The following is a 19991-nucleotide window of genomic DNA, read 5'->3' as shown; positions in this document are numbered from 1 at the left end:
AAGAGGTATTAGATTTCATTGTGATGATGAAACTTATATATGTTATGTTAGTCATGTATTACAGGTTTTTTTAATAATAATATCTGCCGTTATTTTAAAACTTGTTATGGGCCAGATATTACCCAACCTACATGCTAACACTAACGAGACACATGTAATGAATGTAATTATCTTCTTGTTATAGAATTGGAATAAAATGTCCAATCCCAGAAAATATTTCTTAATATTCCAAAATACTTACAATTAGTTATACCTAAACAAATAAAAAAAAATTATATACACGACAAGTACACGTTTACCTACTTTATGACTATTTAAGACTACCTATTAATATAAAGTGTGATGAGAAAATACACTACATATATATTTTAAATGTTAGATTACAGGAGATCTTACCAGTCTATTTATACTTAGAATTATCCTAAAGCACAAGTTCATATTTAATTCTTTAAACGCAACGTCATTTATAAGAGTCACTCACACGCTATGTGCATGGGCCACAGCGATAGGGGCCCACTGATTAACAGTCCGCCGGACGGTATCGGCCTGTCAGTTGTTCGGAACTGTCAAAATATTGTTCTAACTGACAGGCCGTTACCGTCCGGCGGCCTGTTAATTACTGGGCCTTTAAACCTTACTTAAAACCATGACGCTTATGATAGTGACTTTGGGCGCTCTTGACGTCCAATCACAGCGTCCAAAGGATTCAAACCAACTGAGAAAAAAAAATAAGTCTACTTTGACCAGTTAAAATACAACCATTGTAAAAAGCTTATGTTCAGCAAAAAAAAAATTAGTTTGACTACTTTGCAATAAGAAATTAAGCTTGAAAGACTCGGAGTAGTTGAGATGCGTAATATGTAATCTAAAAACTAATCTAATACATATTAACTATAAACATGTGTGTGTGTAAAATACACTCGTAAAAAGTGAAAAAAAAAATCATAACGTGCACATGTTGGACTTTTGATAACACATGGTTTTGGTTCAAAGTCCCTATATAAAAAAAATATAGGTATTCAATAAACTTATTGCCTATATGTAAAAATATACATACTGCATAAATAATTACTATAGGTATAGGTATACATCATTACTTATCATCTAAAATTCTAGTCTTATTTTTCAATTATACATCATCATTGTCTTGTTCTCTTCAAGACTCTTAAAAAATAGGCCGACGCCCTTTTTTCTCTTGTCCTATCACTATCACTTAGATGAATGAGAGTCCTTTTTCATGCCACTTTACAGAAAACAGTAGGGAAAATTCGTTATATGTACATAGAAAGGATAATAGTTACTCTTAATAAAATGCATAACTAAATACCGGAAAAAATCGAAAATGGTCAACAATAAACCCTTTATAAACTTCCAGAAAGGTTTCGGTTTTGGCGTGAAGTTGTTTCGAGTAAACAAAGTATTATTCTCTGCTATACTCTCATATTAGGTCAATCACTTTCCCTTCTCGAAGTACGACAACTGATCCAGTTCATTAATTTTTTATATTAAGTTTGAAATTATATACATGCTCAATATGCCCATATTACATGTAAAAAGTCTGAGAAATATCACCAAAAACGATAACACATATTTGCATGACTCGCCTATTACATTTTTTAAAAACATTCCAGTTAGTTGAATCGTGTATTATTTGCAATTCCCTTCTCTCGTAGCTCCTCGTTTTAGGGTTCCGTACCCAAAGGGTAAAAACGGGACCCTATTACTAAGACCACCATTCGTCTCGACCCGGTTTTTATACACGGCGTTAGACTATGGACTAAGGCAGCGATTGACAACAGGCGGCCCGCGAGCCTCCCTGGCCATCTTGTGTGTAATATTGAAAAACGACAATGTCTGATAAAGTCATAAATATTGACAAAGTGCGGCCCGCGTCAACTTCGTAAACTACTATGTGGCCCTTGGCTGCTAAAAGGTTGCCGACCGCTATTCTAAGGTAAGCCGTCACCTATACTTGGTCAAGCAGATCTTGTCAGTAGAAAAAGGCGGCAAATTTGAAAAATGTAGGCGCGAACGAATATCATCTCATAGAAAGTTTGAATTTCGCATTTTTCTACTGGGGCATTTTCATTTAACTTGTACTTTAAAGCGCGACTTAAGTCGTGTTTCAGTAACGTCTAACCGTTATATTCCTGACATAATATATGTGATTTGACATTGACCGTCAGTGTTATAACGATTGCTAAACGGCCGTTAAAGGTGCACAGTTAAGTGAAAATGCCCACTGACAAGATTTGCTTGACCGTCTATAACTGGGCAGCCTCGTCTCTCGTGCAAATGTCTACAGCTCGGCCGTCTATTCCGAGCTGGAGCTCGAGCTAGACGGCGTATAGCTGTAGTAGTCGCTCTGCTAGGCGGTGTTGATCTGTTCCACGTTGAGGTGCGTGATGAACCGCAGCCGCATCTGCAGGGCGGGCCGGAGCTTGCGGATCACCGTCTCCACTTCGCTTTTCAGTGTGTCGCCGACGAACATGTATTTTATGTGGTAGCTGGTTTGTTGGTTAAAGAAATTATTCACATACTGATGGAATTAATTCACATTATGACTGCTGTCAAGTTAATATGTTTTTAGCTATCCCGCACACATTACAGCAGTGAATTAGCTTGGAAAATATCGTACCGAGTAGACCAATAACCGAATACGCTAACGCAGACAAAAATCATAACAATGAACCATTTTGAAGTCATTCAATGGACCGATAAGAATAGCAAGATAGATAACATCTAGTGGACTAAAACAAAAAATAAATAAGGGAACGGCAGAAATTGGAGACAATGATATTTTGTCAAAGCTGTATTTTTTTATTTACACTAGCTTTTATTACACAAGTTATTTTTTAAATATTGATCTAGTCCTCGTACTCTTTGAGTTCCTATGGCCACCTTCGGTCACCATCATCAGATAGGATAGTCGGTGCCAAAATATCAGATTATAAAATCGGGAACAACAGCCGTATTCGAACAATGAGATACTTCAAATACTAGATATTGAAACGATATGGATCGGATATGCCAGTGTCAAAATAGTGTCAATAGTCACGTTTTTGTTTGAAGTAACGTCAATTTTGTCACTTGTTTGACACTGACATATCCAATTGTTCGAATACGGCTGGGTACCAATTTCATATGTACTTATAACTTAAAAATAAATACGAGTTTGTAAAAAGGATACAGCAGATCGCATATAGGATCAATGTACTGCAAATGTGGTTGCGTCTTGTCGATGTGTGCGAGCAGCTCGTACAGCGCTATGGTGATGTCCATGACCGCGCGCGAGACGTCCGCGTTGAACCGCTGCAGGAACGGCCCCACCAGGTGGCACAGGAACACTAGCTGCGTCTCTGTGTGGATCTCCGGCGACAGTTTCTCTTTCACGAACCTGAAAACGTATCGGATAATACTCAAAGCACAGAATAAATAATAGTAATACAATGCTGGTGCGGCCACTCGGTCAAGTCGCTGTTGGTCATGGAGTACTTACTGTGGTGGGACCTGCATGATCTGGCCGGCCCCGGCGTGGTACCAGACGGCGTGGGCCAGCGCCAGCGTGAGGCTGTACTTGTTCTCCAACATGGCGTCGTTAGTCGTGGCCAGGTTGAACAGCTGGAACGGCGAGTGCTAGTACGGCCACTCGGTCATGCTGTGGGTCATGGACTACTTACTGCGGGACCTGCATGATCTGGCCGGCCCCGGCGTGGTACCAGACGGCGTGGGCCAGCGCCAGCGTGAGGCTGTACTTGTTCTCCAACATGGCGTCGTTAGTCGTGGCCAGGTTGAACAGCTGGAACGGCGAGTGCTAGTACGGCCACTCGGTCATGCTGTGGGTCATGGACTACTTACTGCGGGACCTGCATGATCTGGCCGGCCCCGGCGTGGTACCAGACGGCGTGGGCCAGCGCCAGCGTGAGGCTGTACTTGTTCTCCAACATGGCGTCGTTGGTCGTGGCCAGGTTGAACAGCTGGAACGGCGAGTGCTGGTACGGCCACTCGGTCATGTCGCTGTGGGTCATAGAGTACTTACTGCGGGACCTGCATGATCTGGCCGGCCCCGGCGTGGTACCAGACGGCGTGGTACCAGACGGCGTGGGCCAGCGCCAGCGTGAGGCTGTACTTGTTCTCCAACATGGCGTAGTTGGTCGTGGCCAGGTTGAACAGCTGGAACGGCTAGTGCTGGTGCGGCCACTCGGTCATGCTGTTGGTCATGAAGTACTTACTGTGGGACCTGCATGATCTGGCCGGCCCCGGCGTGGTACCAGACGGCGTGGGCCAGCGCCAGCGTGAGGCTGTACTTGTTCTCCAACATGGCGTCGTTGGTCGTGGCCAGGTTGAACAGCTGGAACAGCGAGTGCTGGTACGGCCACTCGGTCATGTCGCTGTGGGTCGTGGCTTCCAGTATCCTGGCGAAAAAAGGGATTGCTTTTAGGTTTTATTGGACAAAATGTAGATCGATTATTAGAGCCATGCCACGCCTATCACGCGCGGTGCGTCATTGTGAACCTAGTTGGCATTTTTGATGTTTAATATCCGGCTGTAGCCGCGTGGATTAGTTGAATTTTGGTCACCGGTGTCACGACCATGCCTTTAGTAACCACATCTAGCAAGCTGTTGCCGACGACATCCAGTGTCATCGGGAGGGACGTCAATTCAACGCAGGTCACGTACCAGGGTGTCCAAGATATCATAAGTACCATAACTTACCTGTCATGAATGACAGTCCAGTACGAATCAGGCAGAGCAGCCATTATGAGTCCTATAGCATTGATCCAGAGTTGAATCTTGGTCGCCGGTATGACTACGAAGCCCTTAGTGACCACGTCGAGCAAGTTGTTGCCGACGACATCCGGGGCCATAGGTGTCATCAGGAGGGACATCAGTTCTACGCAGGTCTCGCACCAGGTTGTCTAAGATGTCACAACTTACCTGTCATGAATGACAGTCCAGTACGAATCAGGCAGAGCAGCCATTATGAGTCCTATCGCGTTGATCCAGAGTTGAATCTTGGTCGCCGGTATGACTACGAAGCCCTTCGTGACCACGTCGAGCAAGCTGTTGCCGACGACATCCGGGGCCATAGGTAAGGACATTAGTTCAACGCAGGTCACGTAGAGGGAGTGCGCTGATGGGTTCGGGAACTCGTTGAAACGCCAGTCGGTGTTCGGAAAGTGGGACACGCCTGTCATTGCTGGTGGTTTGTTCAGGAAATTACGAATTGCTTACTTTAGAGTAGAAAATATCAGTGTTATGAGCGGACATCGTAAATTTTATAGCATTTTCGGTGCAACGGAGTGGTGTTAACGGAATCGGTGTAATTAGTTTCAATCCTAATGATTAATTAGCATTAATTAAGTTAATTTAATTTACCATTTCAGTTGAAATTATCTATACCAATTCCGTTAACACCACTCCGCTGCACCAAACAGGCTATAAAATTTAAATTACCTTTTGCAGTTTAAACATAGTAAACTGCCGCGGCGCGCCGGTTGAAGTTTGGTCTGTCAAGTGGGGATGGTACAACTGGCACTAAGACTTGTGTTTCGACATGGACTTAATAAGTTTTTGGCAATAATTTCATTTTTGGTACAAGCTTTCGCAAGCTTTCAGGTATCGCTGACTGTACTTTTCTTTCCGCGGCAATTAATACTCATCGAGACAATTCTCAAAACCCCAAAACAAAATTAGGTTTCGTTGTTTTATCACAGAGTTCCTATGGCCACCTCTGGTCTCCATCATCAGATCAGCCCGATGACACCATAATATTGCATTGTCACCCGACTTACGTATGTATGCAAAATTTCAGCTCGATCGGAAACCGGGAAGTGGATCAAATTTAACTTGCAAGATTTGATTACAGACAACGGTAAGGTGAAACTAAATAAAAGCTTGTAAAAAGGATACTGTCAACCATCCTATTAACTAGACTTAAGTAGTAGTTAAGGTCCGGGGTCCAGGGCGTGGTGTCCGCGTCCGTCTTCACCAGGTACGCCTGGAACGCGTCCGTGGTGGCCCAGCCCGCGGGCCGCACGTCCTTCAGCGACCCCAGCACTGCGTTCACAAGCTTCCTCTTTAGCGGCGGCTTGTCGCGTAGCTTCGTCTCGTAGTAGTGCAGCGTGTTGTATAGGAAGGTTACGGGTCGATCTGGAAATTGTATATAATATTATTGTACACGTAGAACATTACCAAAACAAATTAGTGGGGCCTACTGTGTAGTAAAATACAAGCTAATGAATGATTTTGTATGTAAAATCACTAATACTCGTAGTATTATCTTGTATTCTATTATGCAATAAGGCCCCTGGTCTATAAAATAAGATGTCGATCGTTGATTCGGAAACTGCTACCCACTGTTTAAAAGAGGGAAGTTGAGTTTAAGTATAGTTTAGGAAATAGATAAAATCACTGGATACGTAATGTTAAACGTAATCGATTAGTCATACTAATCGATGCGGTTCAGTGCGCCGTTGTGTGAGATCCTTGTCTAAGGGTGGTATTCCGTCCATACAGGGTGATTCATGAGACGTGAGCAGGACTAATCCTGCACACTCAGTAACTGATAATCGATCGATCACCGTCGTATTTAGGTGAAACAACCACACTTTTTCCTAATTTTTAACATTTTGGCGAGGGCAAATTTAATTCTCTACAATCATGGTCACCCTACAAGATCTAATTAATAAACATAAAACCTCTTTAACCGTCACGACAGAATTATGATTACGAAGAAAATAAACTGTCAAACTTGAGTGAGATACGAGTTTTCAAAAGTAACCAGACCGTGATGACATTCAATTTGACACAGGATATCGGTAGTTTAGTATTCTAATTGTAGGGTGACCATGCATTCCGTAAATAAATTAATAACTTTTTTTTTTCAACTCGACTAGAAAACTAACGTTAACCTCACTAATACTGATACAAAACAGTTGCTTATAATTTACGAAATGCGCAGTGTTAGTCCTGCTCACGTCTCCTGAATCACCCTGTATATTGGTCCAATATTATTGCATGAATAGCATCTCACTCTCTCATTAAGCAAAATGTAAGACGAAATACACATTTGGACAAAGAAATTTTTGATAGGTAGAATATCACCCTAAGATGAGGCGTCTGTCAATTTTTTGTGTATTTCATTTCATTATTACTATTGTACTTACTGAGGTAAATACAGTACTTTACTCTATTTGTATATTAACGATTATGACTCACCATGGAATTAGTACAGGTAGCCCAGGTGTTCGAGCAGCTGTTCCAGGTTCTTGCTGACCTGCGCCGTCTCCAGGTGGGGGTGTACCACTATGTCCAGCACGGGGATGAAGCGGAGACACCCGTTACTGAGGTACACGGGTATGGGCCCGCCGTACGTGCTGCTCGCCTCTTCCGGGGCGAATTTCTCGGGATACTTTCATTTGTATAATAACGATTATGACTCACCATGGAACTTGTACAAGTATCCCAGGTGCTCTAGCAGCTGTTCCAGGTTCTTGCTGACCTGCGGCGTCTCCAGGTGGCGGTGCACCACTATGTCCAGCACGGGGATGAAGCGGAGACACCCGTTACTGAGGTACACGGGTATGGGCCCGCCGTACGCGCTGCTCGCCTCTTCCGGGGCGAATTTCTCCGGATACTTTCATATGTATAATAACGATTATGACTCACCATGGAACTTGTACAAGTATCCCAGGTGCTCTAGCAGCTGTTCCAGGTTCTTGCTGACCTGCGGCGTCTCCAGGTGGCGGTGTACCACTATATCCAGCACGGGGATGAAGCGGAGACACACGTTACTGAGGTAAACTGGTATGGGCCCGCCGTACGCGCTGCTCGCCTCTTCCGGAGCGAATTTCTCCGGATACTTTCTGTGGAATGCCAGGTGCTTGTCGTACCTGACAACATTTGCTTTTTTATAAAATTTTAGTCAATAATATCAAAGAGTAACAGACCTCGTGGTGAAATTTTATTTGAAATGCAAGAGTCGACACTCACTCCCGCACCGTGCGGGTAAAATTCTGCAAGCTATTGGGTAAAAGTACGCGTGTGGGGTAATTGTTCGCACCAAGAAAATTTCAAAGGAATTGTAATTAAAATATAAAGTTTAACGAATATTTACGAAATTGTCTGATCAATATTTTGGATCCACTCGAGCTGCGGACGCAAAGCGAAAGCATGTCCAATTCAACCGACCGACCAAAACCCGCAATGTATAAAAACTCGTATGCAAGTTTTCGCATCGTCTAAATCAGCCCTAAGTGTCCCTAAGTAAAGTCACAGAATAAGTAATAGTATTATCATACAGAACGGCCACGCACCGCTCCGCCCTGACTCGCATTACCTCGCTCCGCGACTGGCCGCGACATGTATCTGGCGGACTTCTGGCGTCCTCTCAGTAAAGCGACTTACCCACACACACAATGACGCGTGTACAGACGTGCCGCACACACATATAAACGCAAATTATTTTTATTACAGGCGTGTCCGCCCTGTGGTAAAGTACTCTCATGTGTTTCGTGACATTACCAATTGTTCTGCTTCCAGTGTTCAGGCGAGTTCTCCTTGACGAAGTCTTGGGCCCGGTTCCTAAGCTCGGAACCCTTGAGCAGCAGGAGTTGGATGATGTAGAGGCACACTTGGCTCTCGTTGCCGTCAGGGTTTGGCCTTAGCACCTACACATTGAAAATATTTTTATAAAGATAGCTTAATCATAGGATAGTAAACGGACTGAAAACATGTTCGGACTGCAAACAGGTATATGTATAGGAACGGGTACTCTGTGCACATTAAAGGAGGCAGGTAGCAACCTGCAAACCTTGTTAGGTTTCTTGGAAGAGCTGGAGTGGTTACAGTAGCGCTCGGTTTTTAGTTTGTAACACAGACAAAACATCCTCCAGACTGAGCATAGTCGCGCTACCCCTTCTGCCACGCATACGGTAATTTTACTCCATGTTTGAGTCGAAAGTGTCTTTGTGTGACGGCCGTGTTTTTGAACGGACCAATCACGGCACGGGACTTCGCTCACCTCGTCCAGCGCACCCCCGCATTTTTGGCATCATCGGTTGCATGAAATAATTGCTCTAAACTCGGTCCAGAGGATTCCTAGTTTATGGTTTGTCACGATGTGCGTGCTCGTCACATAATGTTCCTCTACCGAAAGGTGTGCACTCACCAGACATAGCACGAGCCTGTCGATGGTGACAATGTTGTACTTCCATATGATGTCGTTGATGGCGTCAACACACTTGTTGATGTGCGGCCCGCCCGCCGGGTTGGTCACCTCATATACGAGATAGTCGCAGAACTTGCGAAGGTGAGCTGAGAGCGCACGGGCGCCGATGCGTTCCAGGATTCTGTACACACAAAATAAATACTTATAGTTCGTTTTTTTAGCATTAGAAATAAGGTAAACAATCTTGATGTGTCTTTTAATTGAAAAACCCATTTTAAAAATAAGTTACGGCAAATATGTAACAATTATGAATCTAATACGATCATTTATATTCTTCTGCTTTGATAAGTAATACTACTGATTTTTAAAAAGCGTTTTTCAATTAAAAGACATGTCAAAATCGCTTACCTTCTATGAAGTTCTCTTTCTAATGCTAAAAAACGAACTATAGGGACAGTTGCATCGACCAAATTGAATTGATTGAACTATGAAGTTACCCGAACAGCAAAAATGTTCGAGCGTTTTCACGGTGTCTGACGACTTGGTGCAACTCTTATTTAAATTTTAATTAAAGATTGAATACTATTTTGGACATTAATTAGTTTCATCGATACCTTTATTTAAAAATGATTTTAAGTAGTACCTAAAGAGTATCTTTAGTTATAAAATCTATTGTTTTCAGAATCTAATAAACAAAATCGATAAATTACAATTCCTAAGTAGAGCTCTACGAATTTTTCCCTAAATATGTCCATGAAATAATATATGTAGGGATAATCATTTGACGCGACAGGTATACTCGAAACTATACAATAACTCACTTAAAAGCAATAGGATTGATCCTGTTCGTATCGAAGATCATCTTCCACAGCAGACAGAGGAACAGCGGCGTGCCCCGCACGGAGAAGTGTGATATTATGTCGTTGTCGTTGGCCATCGACGTCCATTTGCGATACTCTACTCTACGGACTTCTTTAGCACTTGCTTATTCCCTAAGATGTATACAATAACTCACTTGAAAGCAATAGGATTGATCCTGTTCGTGTCGAAGATCATCTTCCACAGCAGACAGAGGAACAGCGGCGTGCCCGGCACGGAGAACTGTGATATTATGTCGTTGTCGTTGGCCATCGACGTCCATTTGCGATACTCTACTCTACGGACTTCTTTAGCACTTGCTTATTCCCTAAGTTGTATACAATAACTCACTTGAAAGCAATAGGATTGATCCTGTTCGTATCGAAGATCATCTTCCACAGCAGACAGAGGAACAGCGGCGTGCCCGGCACGGAGAAGTGTGATATTATGTCGTTGTCGTTGGCCATCGAAGTCCATTTGCGATACTCCTCTTCTACGGACTTCTTTAGCACTTGCTTATTTTCCTTGGGTGCTGGATTCTGTGCAATAATCAATATAAAGGGCTGATTTAGACGGCGCACGAGCTCGCACGCGATTTTACTTACATTGTGGACTGTAGGTCCAATTCAACCGACCGAGCAAAAACCGCAATGTAATGAAACTCGCATGCGAGTTCTCGCATCGTCTAAATGAGCCCTAAAACGAGTGCTCGTATTACATTAAAGCCAAAGGAATCGTATACAGTTGTAGCGCTTTAGCTTTACAAAGTTACGTAGCGGGTTAGCGCTGCATTCTACAGTTCTGGAGCCGATTTTTGAATTTCGACCGCTCGATTTCGTGTATTTCGTGAAATAATATCTCCACTATTAGGCACTTAAATTCTACTAATAGAATTGAAATCGTGTGGTTAATACCACTAGATTCTAAATTTCGATCGCTCGTATTTCAAAAATTAGCATTTATCCGTTTTCCACCAACTTTCGAGTGACAAAATTGAGCGATCAAAATGAAAAAATCGGCCCCCTGAACGCACTTTTATAGCGTTATTCATAAACGCATTACAAGCCTCATTTATACTTTGGCACAGCGATCATGTCAGTAGAAAAAGGCAGCAAATTAAAAGTATGTAAGCGCTAAGAGTTGACGTTCCGTAGAAAATTTGAATATCGGGCCTTTTTCTACAGACAAAGTGAGTGTGTTTCAGTGTAGCTAATATTATATCGTTTGATTTAATCCGTCTTTTTGCGTGTTCAAATCACGTCGCGGTCACCACTATAGCCTGGTAGGGCTACTGGTGGATCATTCTTGTACATAGCAACAAGTGTTTCACTTCTACTACTACAAACCTTCTGATCCACCTGGCTATAATTATTATGTATTTGTAAAAAAGAGACAAAACACATGATATCGCTTTTGAATATAGCGCAAAACAAATAATAAAATCTCTTGCAGACAAATCCACCTCTGTATATGTTCGATGTGCTCGTGTATAAGCGGCAATCGACTAAGATTCGAATTAATAGTTTTCGTAGACCCTTTCAATTATTATGGGCCATTTTATGCCATTAAGGCCCACTTGCACCATTACACTAACCCGGGGTTAACCGGTTAAATCTGGAGTTACCATGGTTACCAGTACATTTTGATATTGGGTTAACGGTTTAACCGCTTAACCCCGGGTTATTGGGATGGTGCAAGTGGGCCTAAGGCTGCATTAGACGGCGCGCGAGCTCGCATGCGATTTTAGATACATTGCGGACTGTTGGTTACGTCCAATTCAACTGACCGATCAAAAACCGCAATGTAATGAAACTCGCATGCGAGTTCGCACGCCGTCTAAATCAGCCCTTAGTTATTTTGCCGTTACGATTACATACTAGTAATAACGATACAATGTATCTAAATCGAGGGCACAGACCAAACATCCTCCAGACTGAGCATAGTCGCGCTACCCCTCTGCCACGCATACGGTAGTTTTACTCCATGTTCGAGTCGAAAGTGTCTTTGTGTGACGTCCGTGCCTTTGAACGGACCAATCACGTCCCGCGCACCCCCGCATTTTTGGCATCATCGGTTGCATGCAATAATTGCTCTATACTCGGTCTAGAGGATTCCTAGTCTATGATCGAGGGGTGCCCCAATCCTGAGCGGCTACTGCGAAAACCGAAATTCGTAAATTGCGGGGATCTTTCTCTTTTACTCCAATGGAGGCGTAATTAGGGTGACAGAGAAAAATCCCCGCAATTTGCGAATTTTGATGTTCGCGGTTATAGCCCTGGTGCGAGTGGAATAGTGAATATACCTGTGAGAAGAAGTCGACCAGCACCGGCGGGAAGCACTGCAACGTGTGCTGAGACCACATGTGCGGTGTGTTCGTCATTATAGTGGTGAGTAACTCTTTCACTGCCGCTCCGTCGTTGGCTGACAACAAGAAAAAATAATGAATATAAAAAAATCATAAAATATTTGATAATTTTGTTTTAGATTGTCTTATTTTACGCCAAATAATAATTCATCACAACACAAGTGCGCTTTTAGTTACTTAATCCAATACTAAAAAGAAACAAGTAAGTAACTATAGGCTACTCAAGTAAATAAATAGAGAAGCATGGCGGGAAACAACAAAAAAGGCCGTACAACGACCTCAATGACCACGACTGCTCTGACAAGAGTATCCGACTAAGAAGAAGAAGACTCAAGTAGACAATATCGTCCTATTTTCTTCCTGTTACCCTCTGTTTGGGTGTTCTCCTTGTTGTCCTGTGACACGAGTGACTTCGGCTCGGCCACCACTCGCGACATCTGTAGTTGCACGCCTGAACTGCCCGACTTGTATGACATGTATGGACTTGTTAGGCGGTTGTATAAGAGTGACGATTCACCTGTGCCGCTCATGTAGATGCCCCTCGCCAGCGTGAGCACCAGCACCCGGTTCAGCTCCTCGTTGTCCTGTGACACGAGTGACTTCGGCTCGGACACCACTCGCGACATCTGTAGTTGCACGCCTGAACTGCCCAGACTCGTGATGAGTCGTAGCGCGGTGCTTTCGAAACTGGAATCGTACATACATCGACAAAATTAAAAACACGTTTTAACATTCCAGACAACATACCAAAAACAACCTACTTAATTTGGTCGCTACCCTCAATAAACCATTGTAAAGGGTCTAGCAGGCTAAGCGAACAAGAAGTGCCCCCAACGACGGATTTGGTCATTCTTTCAGGTGGTGTACTGGCAGGTCCTAAGAACTCTCTATGCTTAATATCAGTCCTCGATCTTCTTTTGTTTTCGAGTTATTCAGGATAATGTAAAATCATCAGTGTATGATTAAATGTTAAATGTTTATTATGTTAAATCTTTACTTTAACATTTGACAAGTACGGACTCAGTGTCAATTGCACCAAGCCGTCTGTCACCGTTAAAGCGCTCAACACTATTATTAATTTATATTATAATTAATTTCATAGTTCAATCAGCCTGCCAATTTTGGTTAATGCAACTGGTCCTAAAGCGGCCCTACTAATTTATTTTAGTGGTCGCCGTCTTACCAGAGCTGCAGTTGCGTCTGATTGGCCTGCGGGTACGCGGCCAGCGAGTGTATGTTGGAGAGCAGCGTCACCCTGTAGTGCGGCTGGATGTGGTGGATGCGGTACGAGAACATATCCAGCAGGTTGTGCAGGATGCCCCACGCTTGCGACTTAAACACGTTCGGCAGAAGTTGGACTGTCAACAACAAATACTCATTCATTTTGGGCATCCATTTTAGGTTCAGTCTCTCATTTGCTCTCACTTTCCGAGGAAAAAGCAGGTAAAACCTTCATCTAAGTTTATGCTTCGTACGTACCCAATTTTTTAAAACTAAGCTCTGTAGTTTAGCTGCGAGAAGGCAATTGAAAAAAATACTTTCTCCTTTTTAAAATTAGAAGTAAAGATAATCATGTGGCGCCCTTTTTTTTACTTATATGTGGAATTCATTATGAAATGACTAAAGCTAATTTCACAAGAATACAAAAGAGAGTAGAGTTATAATAAACAAAAAAAATTGAAGGCGCCATATTAAAATCGATATTTTAAAGTGCTCCCATTATAAGGCTACTCTCCTGTAATAATCGTTCGACACTCACTAACGAAACCTTTGATTCCAAGCGACTCAATCTCAGTGTAGACCAGCAGGCGGCTGTACGTTTCCACGAGCGCCGGCGCCATCATACTGCTCCCGGGTATACTGGTCTTGTTCTGCGCTAATTTCGCTACGTGTGTCACTATAGAATGGATCAGAGACATTTTGCAGTGCAAAGTAAGACTGTCAAGTATGCACATCGACAGTGGCACTGTAGGCAATGGTGTCCCAGGATTCCCGTTGGATAAGGCTTTCTGGCTGCCGAAGAGGGTTTCTATAATAATGCCCATGGGCCGCGCGTAGTATTCTTGGTTGGTTGAATACGCGTTACAGAGCAAAGCTATGCGGTAGTCCGAGCCCATGAGGTTTGGCGTGTTGTTCGATGTCATGAAGTGCTGAAGGAAGCTGAAATGATTTATAATAGATAATATAAAAGTTTCAAAATAATGATATTGTTGTCGTTATGTAACCATTTAAATGCGTTGGCCGAAGACGAGTGGAAGGGAAAATGGGTTTATGATTAAATGATCGATAGTAGGTGTAGCAAAACCATTAATTACAAAAGCATTAATCGTAGTGTACCTATACTAGCTAACGATTTACTGATTTTGAATACTCGTAGTTGATAAGATATCCGATATAAAAATTTGTAGTTTTACAGTGGGTTTATAAGTACGTAAGTAGGCATAGAAGTAGTAGCAACTTTACGAGTCACGATTTGACATTCCGTCAGAGCAACCCTGAATTCAAAAATAAGTTACCTATAAAAATAGTACTTACTCATATTGCACTTTTAGGTTTTGCGGCATAGGCATTGTTTTATGTTCCGATTCCGCTTTTTTCAACAAGTGCATCCAAATGCAAACCACAGCCATTTGATGCGTGCAGTGGGCCCTCGTACAATCGGGGACCGGTAATGGCTCCTTCTCCGGATACAACAGTTCATGAAGCTTTATTATGGGTAAAAAGTTTGACAGCGGATTCCTTTGTATACTCCCAGAGATAAACTGAAGGAGCACCCACATTAAATGATCTCTGCCCTTCCTCATATCGTGCCCAATCAATTTGTTGTGAAGACCCATCACTATATTAGGGAATGAGGCAAATTGAAAGAGTATTAAATAAATAACTTGTGATGATAGGTGTAACCAGCACCAGTGTGTTGACGACATTTCGTCGTCTTCGTTTTCCTGTTCACTCTTCTCCATGGCTAGTATCATTAGTTCTACCAGTTGGTCTTCCAGAGCGATGCAACGCTGCTTATGCTGCTTTTGCAATCCCAGCATGGAGCACACCATGTCTCTGGAATACGGCTGCTGCAAAACGTGTCTTAGCAGGCCTATTTGTGGTTTCAATAGTTTGTCGTCGTACGGCAAACTTCCTTTGAGAGAGAATTTTAATGTGGTTGGATCTAGGCGCCACGGGTTGACCAAGTGGTCAGCGTAGCCAGAGTACTCAACTACTGGCAGCATATGAGAGTGCCCAATAATTGACACCATTTGTGCACACGGCTTGAAGCTTTGGACAAAGCTTGTCAGCAGCTTCGCAAGTTGCTAAAATAAAAACAAAATATATAGCTTTCAGAAACCTGAACCATGGGTAAGAGGAATTCCCAACTATACATATTTTATAGTATTAATACATACCCAATGTGGCCAGTGATTATTATCAGGGTAATCTTTCTGTATTTCCGTAACAATAAAGTAAGCGGGCAGCAAGGACGCGTTGCGGTCAAATATGTACTCTATGACATTATACAGGGCCTTCATCTGAGGCATTGTTGAAGAATTTAACCGCACAGGTAATGTGTGTGCCTTTTCTCTACATCCCTAGAAAATCAACAGAATATATTTAATTCTATAGATTGTAGATTAATAAACAAATAATCTGTCAACAGACCATATTGTTGTTAATGGCGGAAGCACAGTCACTATCTGATGTCTTGGAGCGACCAAGGAGCTCAAAGTTATCTTAAGAGAGAGGAGGAGAGAATAGAGGCTTTGTTCATATATTTATTACACTAATATATCAGATGGCGACTGTATTATGTAAGATGTTTGCAAACACATTTCCCGAATAAACATGAATAACTTGATTTATGTAGATCTAACATTTAGATCACATGAAATTTTGAATATTTTAGTCTATTCTACATAAATGTTAACAAATGTGCATTCCTATTCATTAAAATACCTTCATGATTTCTCTGACGCCTTTGTAATCCACACCACCTATAATTCTTCTGATTAAATTGAAACATTCTATCCAGTAATCTGCATTTTGATAAGAAAGTTTTTCACTGGTCAGTATGCAGTCACAGAGCATCCTGCAACATTTAATGGATAATTAAGATATGTTCACAAACAACTATTTGTTATATGTTTAACAAGGGGCCAAAGTTGTTGTTTAACCGCTTGAGCTAATATTGGTATGCAAGCAATTGATAGATTCCAAAATTGAACCACAAGCATAGCAAATGGTTAGAAAAGTGAAATCTTTAGTGTTGCACGGGTGTCAATGCATGAGGGTGTATATGTGGTGAATTGTGGTGTAATTTATGGTTTTAGGTGACACAAGAAAAACACTTTAGCTTGGCTCGTGAAAAATATTACAGTTGTTTGAAATAATATGTTTATTCATACTCCAGTATATCTATAGTACATTTATTGCATAAAACATATACATATTGTCCCTTACAATCTTATACAGTAGCCTGTAAGTGCAATGTATAAGTGATCATGCTAATTGTTCCGTATTATAAGTTTAATGACAATATGTAAGTTGATCAAATAGGGGCAGATGACTGATGACAATTTAATTTTTCATTTTATAACCTTGTAAGCACACATGGATGTTTACTAAAGTGTGGCTTACTAGAGTACCTTCATGATTTATGAAAATGGTGCCCTTGTTAGTTCTACAATACAGCTAGGGGCGATACGTAAACTCATCACGGTAACTCTGGATTGAGGTGGAGAAAAGAGCCACGGAACAGTGGTATAGAATGAAAGCATGCAAGGAATGGAGAGGAAGCTGCGTGGACAAGAGACACGCGCTAATACAAAGAGAGGCACTATCAAAACTTGAAATGTTGATGGCTAATAATGACCTTATAAAGAGGCAGGAGATTTTTGACAAGAAATATAGAATACACATAGGAGAAAGAGACAACTGGAAGGTGGAAGTCGGACACCCGACGACCATCTGCTTTACGGATGGCTCAAGAAGAAGCTCGACGAAACTAGCAGGAGCGGGCATAGTGATTCCCAAACTGGGAGAGAAAGTATCAGTACCACTAGGTAGATATGCAAGCGTGTTCCAAGCCGAGGTATGTGCTATAACACGCTGCGCAAGCATAATCAAAAAGAGCGCAAAACAAGAGGGAGCTGTTGTAATATACACAGACAGCCAGGCAGCACTAAAGGCACTAAAGAAAATATCAGTTACCTCCTCGCTCGTGAGAGAATGCCGAGAGGAGCTCAACTTGATAGGCAAGCAAAGAAGTGTCACGGTGGCATGGGTACCAGGACACCAGGGAGTAACGGGAAACGAGAAAGCAGACGAGCTGGCGAGGATAGGGGCGGAGACGGAATACATAGGTCCGGAACCGGCTCTGCCTATGTCAGCTGATGTCACGAAGGGAGTCATAGAGAAGGTAAAAGAGATGGAAGCACAGAGAGAATGGGAAGAAGAGACTGGATGCAGACAGTCGAAGATGATGATCAAAGGTATAGACCACAGGAGAACCAGGTATCTTTTGAAACTAGGTAAGAGCAGTCTGAGACTACTGACAGGTATCATTACAGGTCACAATACTCTCAACAGACACCTTAAGATAATGGAAATTAGTAGAGATGCCTCCTGTCCACATTGTGGTAAGGAGGAGACCAGCTTACACTTACTAGCAGAATGTACTATGTACGCGGCACCGCGATATAATACATTCGGTAGAGACACACTAGAAGAAAACGAACTAAAGGACGTCGAACTCAAAGATGTCCTTCTGTTCTGCAGGAAAACAAGAAGATTTGAGGAGAATAGTGTGGGAATGCCGCCGGGACAGTAACCTGCAGCTCCAACTCCAGGGAACCGGGCTAAATGAACGCGACAAGCGATCGATAGCCCGCCTGCTTCCGGCCGGGCGTCCCTACACTACATCTACATCTAGTTCTACAATAATCATGCTATTGGATGTCATCCTTTCTGTATAAAGCCCAGACTATAAATGCGAAAATTGAAGTTCGCTAATTGCAAGCATCTTTCTCTCTAAGTAAATGTATGGCGAACTTGTCTTAGGGCCCCCCCACATCTGGCGTCTTTCGAGCGTCGGCGTCTACAATTCTATGGCCGACGTCGACGCAACGTCGACGCAGCGTCGACGCAACTGCGCAGCGACGTCATTTTCCATAGCGCTGGACCGACGCCGACAGACGCCGACGCTCGAAAGACGCCAGATGTGGGGGGCCCTTAGAAATCGGACAGGCTTTACCAACAGTATTATTCATTTCATTTTGCTTTAGAGGCATTTGATTCCTTAATAATATAAACAGTCTATTGTTCTTACCGGGCCTGTATGATATTTGTGTTAACTAAATTTTCCATGAGTGTCAGAAGTTGCTTCATTTTGTGCCTGTTGGTGAGAACCGCAGTCAGAGTGAGGTATTGTCTGATGGCAGACTCCTGCACGTCTGCACTGATTGTAGTCATGACTGCACATAGTTTCTTTTGGTAGGTTGCCAACCTCTCATTCTCCTGGTCGGGCTTATAGACCAAGAAACAGCTGAAGGCTTCTTCAACTGCCTCCACCCTCTACAAATAATCAAATTTATTTGATATGCCGGTCGCAAAACTAAAATCTCTAAATTACATTATAAGGGTAGAAATTTAATATATCTTCATTGTTAAACTACGAAGCCTCCATTACGCATGTTATTGTTGTTGCTAATAAAAATATGCTGCTCTTTACTGTTATCATATGTTCCTATATCATATTATATTACTTAAATTGTAGTATACACTATACAATCCAAATTCTTACCAATATTTCGTTGACTATGTTAGCAACCTGCGATTCCGCCATCGTAAAATACAAGCTGGTGGCGGCTTTCATTAAGACATAATACGTAATTTACAGTTGCACGGTCGAAATTTAGTTCCACTTTATTACAAACCAAAAGATGTGATGTACATCAAAATGTACTTGACTGATTGACAAACAGAAGTTTTGCTTTTTTTTGTCACTGCTTCAAGGTAAATTGCCATAGATAGACTATAGAGTATAGACAATAAAGCTACTCAGATGCAACGGATATATAACTATAATAGTTGTTTGGCCGGATACCGGATACCGGATATTCGGCCTGACCATCGGCCGGAATCGGAATATACGGTATCTGGCCGCCAAATATTCGGCTGGCGGAACTATACCTACATTTCATTTTTTAAGGTGCGCATCAATGCGCATTGTGCAGGTTTTGAGCTTTTCCTAGTGAACGTTCGCGTGGACTCATTTCTAGGTTCGAAATGAGTGCACTTGCAAGTCAGTGGAACGTTTAATTAAATTATAACTTTAAATCAAGGACAATAACCTATATATAGGATGGTCCTTGCTTTAAATTAATAAAATAAAAATTATGACTTATGACCGTGACTGTTTCTTAGATCTAATTTGTTTACTCCGAAATCAAGGTCACTAGCCGGTATCGAGCCGGATATTAAAATAATGGCCAGATAGGCCGGATACCGGATAGTTGCCGTATATCCGGTGCATATCTAATCGCAAGTGTAGATCTAGATTATAGTCTAGACTAGAGCGAACAAGTTTTAACAGTAATATTGGCA

The 19991-nt window shown here is 42.3% G+C and overlaps 1 protein-coding gene across 1 annotated transcript; it reads right to left on the bottom strand.

The window, feature by feature from the left end:
• Window positions 1–204: 204 nt before the first annotated feature.
• LOC134679044 (mediator of RNA polymerase II transcription subunit 23) lies at window positions 205–19340 on the bottom strand. Its single transcript, XM_063537856.1, has 18 exons — window positions 19189–19340; window positions 18715–18959; window positions 16344–16476; window positions 15797–15979; window positions 14931–15703; window positions 14155–14555; window positions 13579–13753; window positions 12913–13082; window positions 12333–12451; window positions 10382–10569; window positions 9173–9353; window positions 8527–8672; window positions 7672–7895; window positions 5914–6153; window positions 4939–5200; window positions 4233–4415; window positions 3191–3397; window positions 205–2507 (listed from the first exon to the last, which is right to left on the bottom strand). Exons 1-18 carry the CDS (start codon window positions 19258–19260, stop codon window positions 2369–2371), a joined length of 4041 nt encoding a protein of 1346 aa, XP_063393926.1. The 5' UTR covers window positions 19261–19340; the 3' UTR covers window positions 205–2368.
• Between the last annotated feature and the right edge of the window lie 651 nt (window positions 19341–19991).

Source organism: Cydia fagiglandana, chromosome Z, assembly GCF_963556715.1.
Source record: "Cydia fagiglandana chromosome Z, ilCydFagi1.1, whole genome shotgun sequence".
NCBI classification, from domain to species: Eukaryota; Metazoa; Arthropoda; class Insecta; order Lepidoptera; family Tortricidae; genus Cydia; species Cydia fagiglandana.
This window is presented reverse-complemented; position numbering and strand designations above follow the sequence as displayed.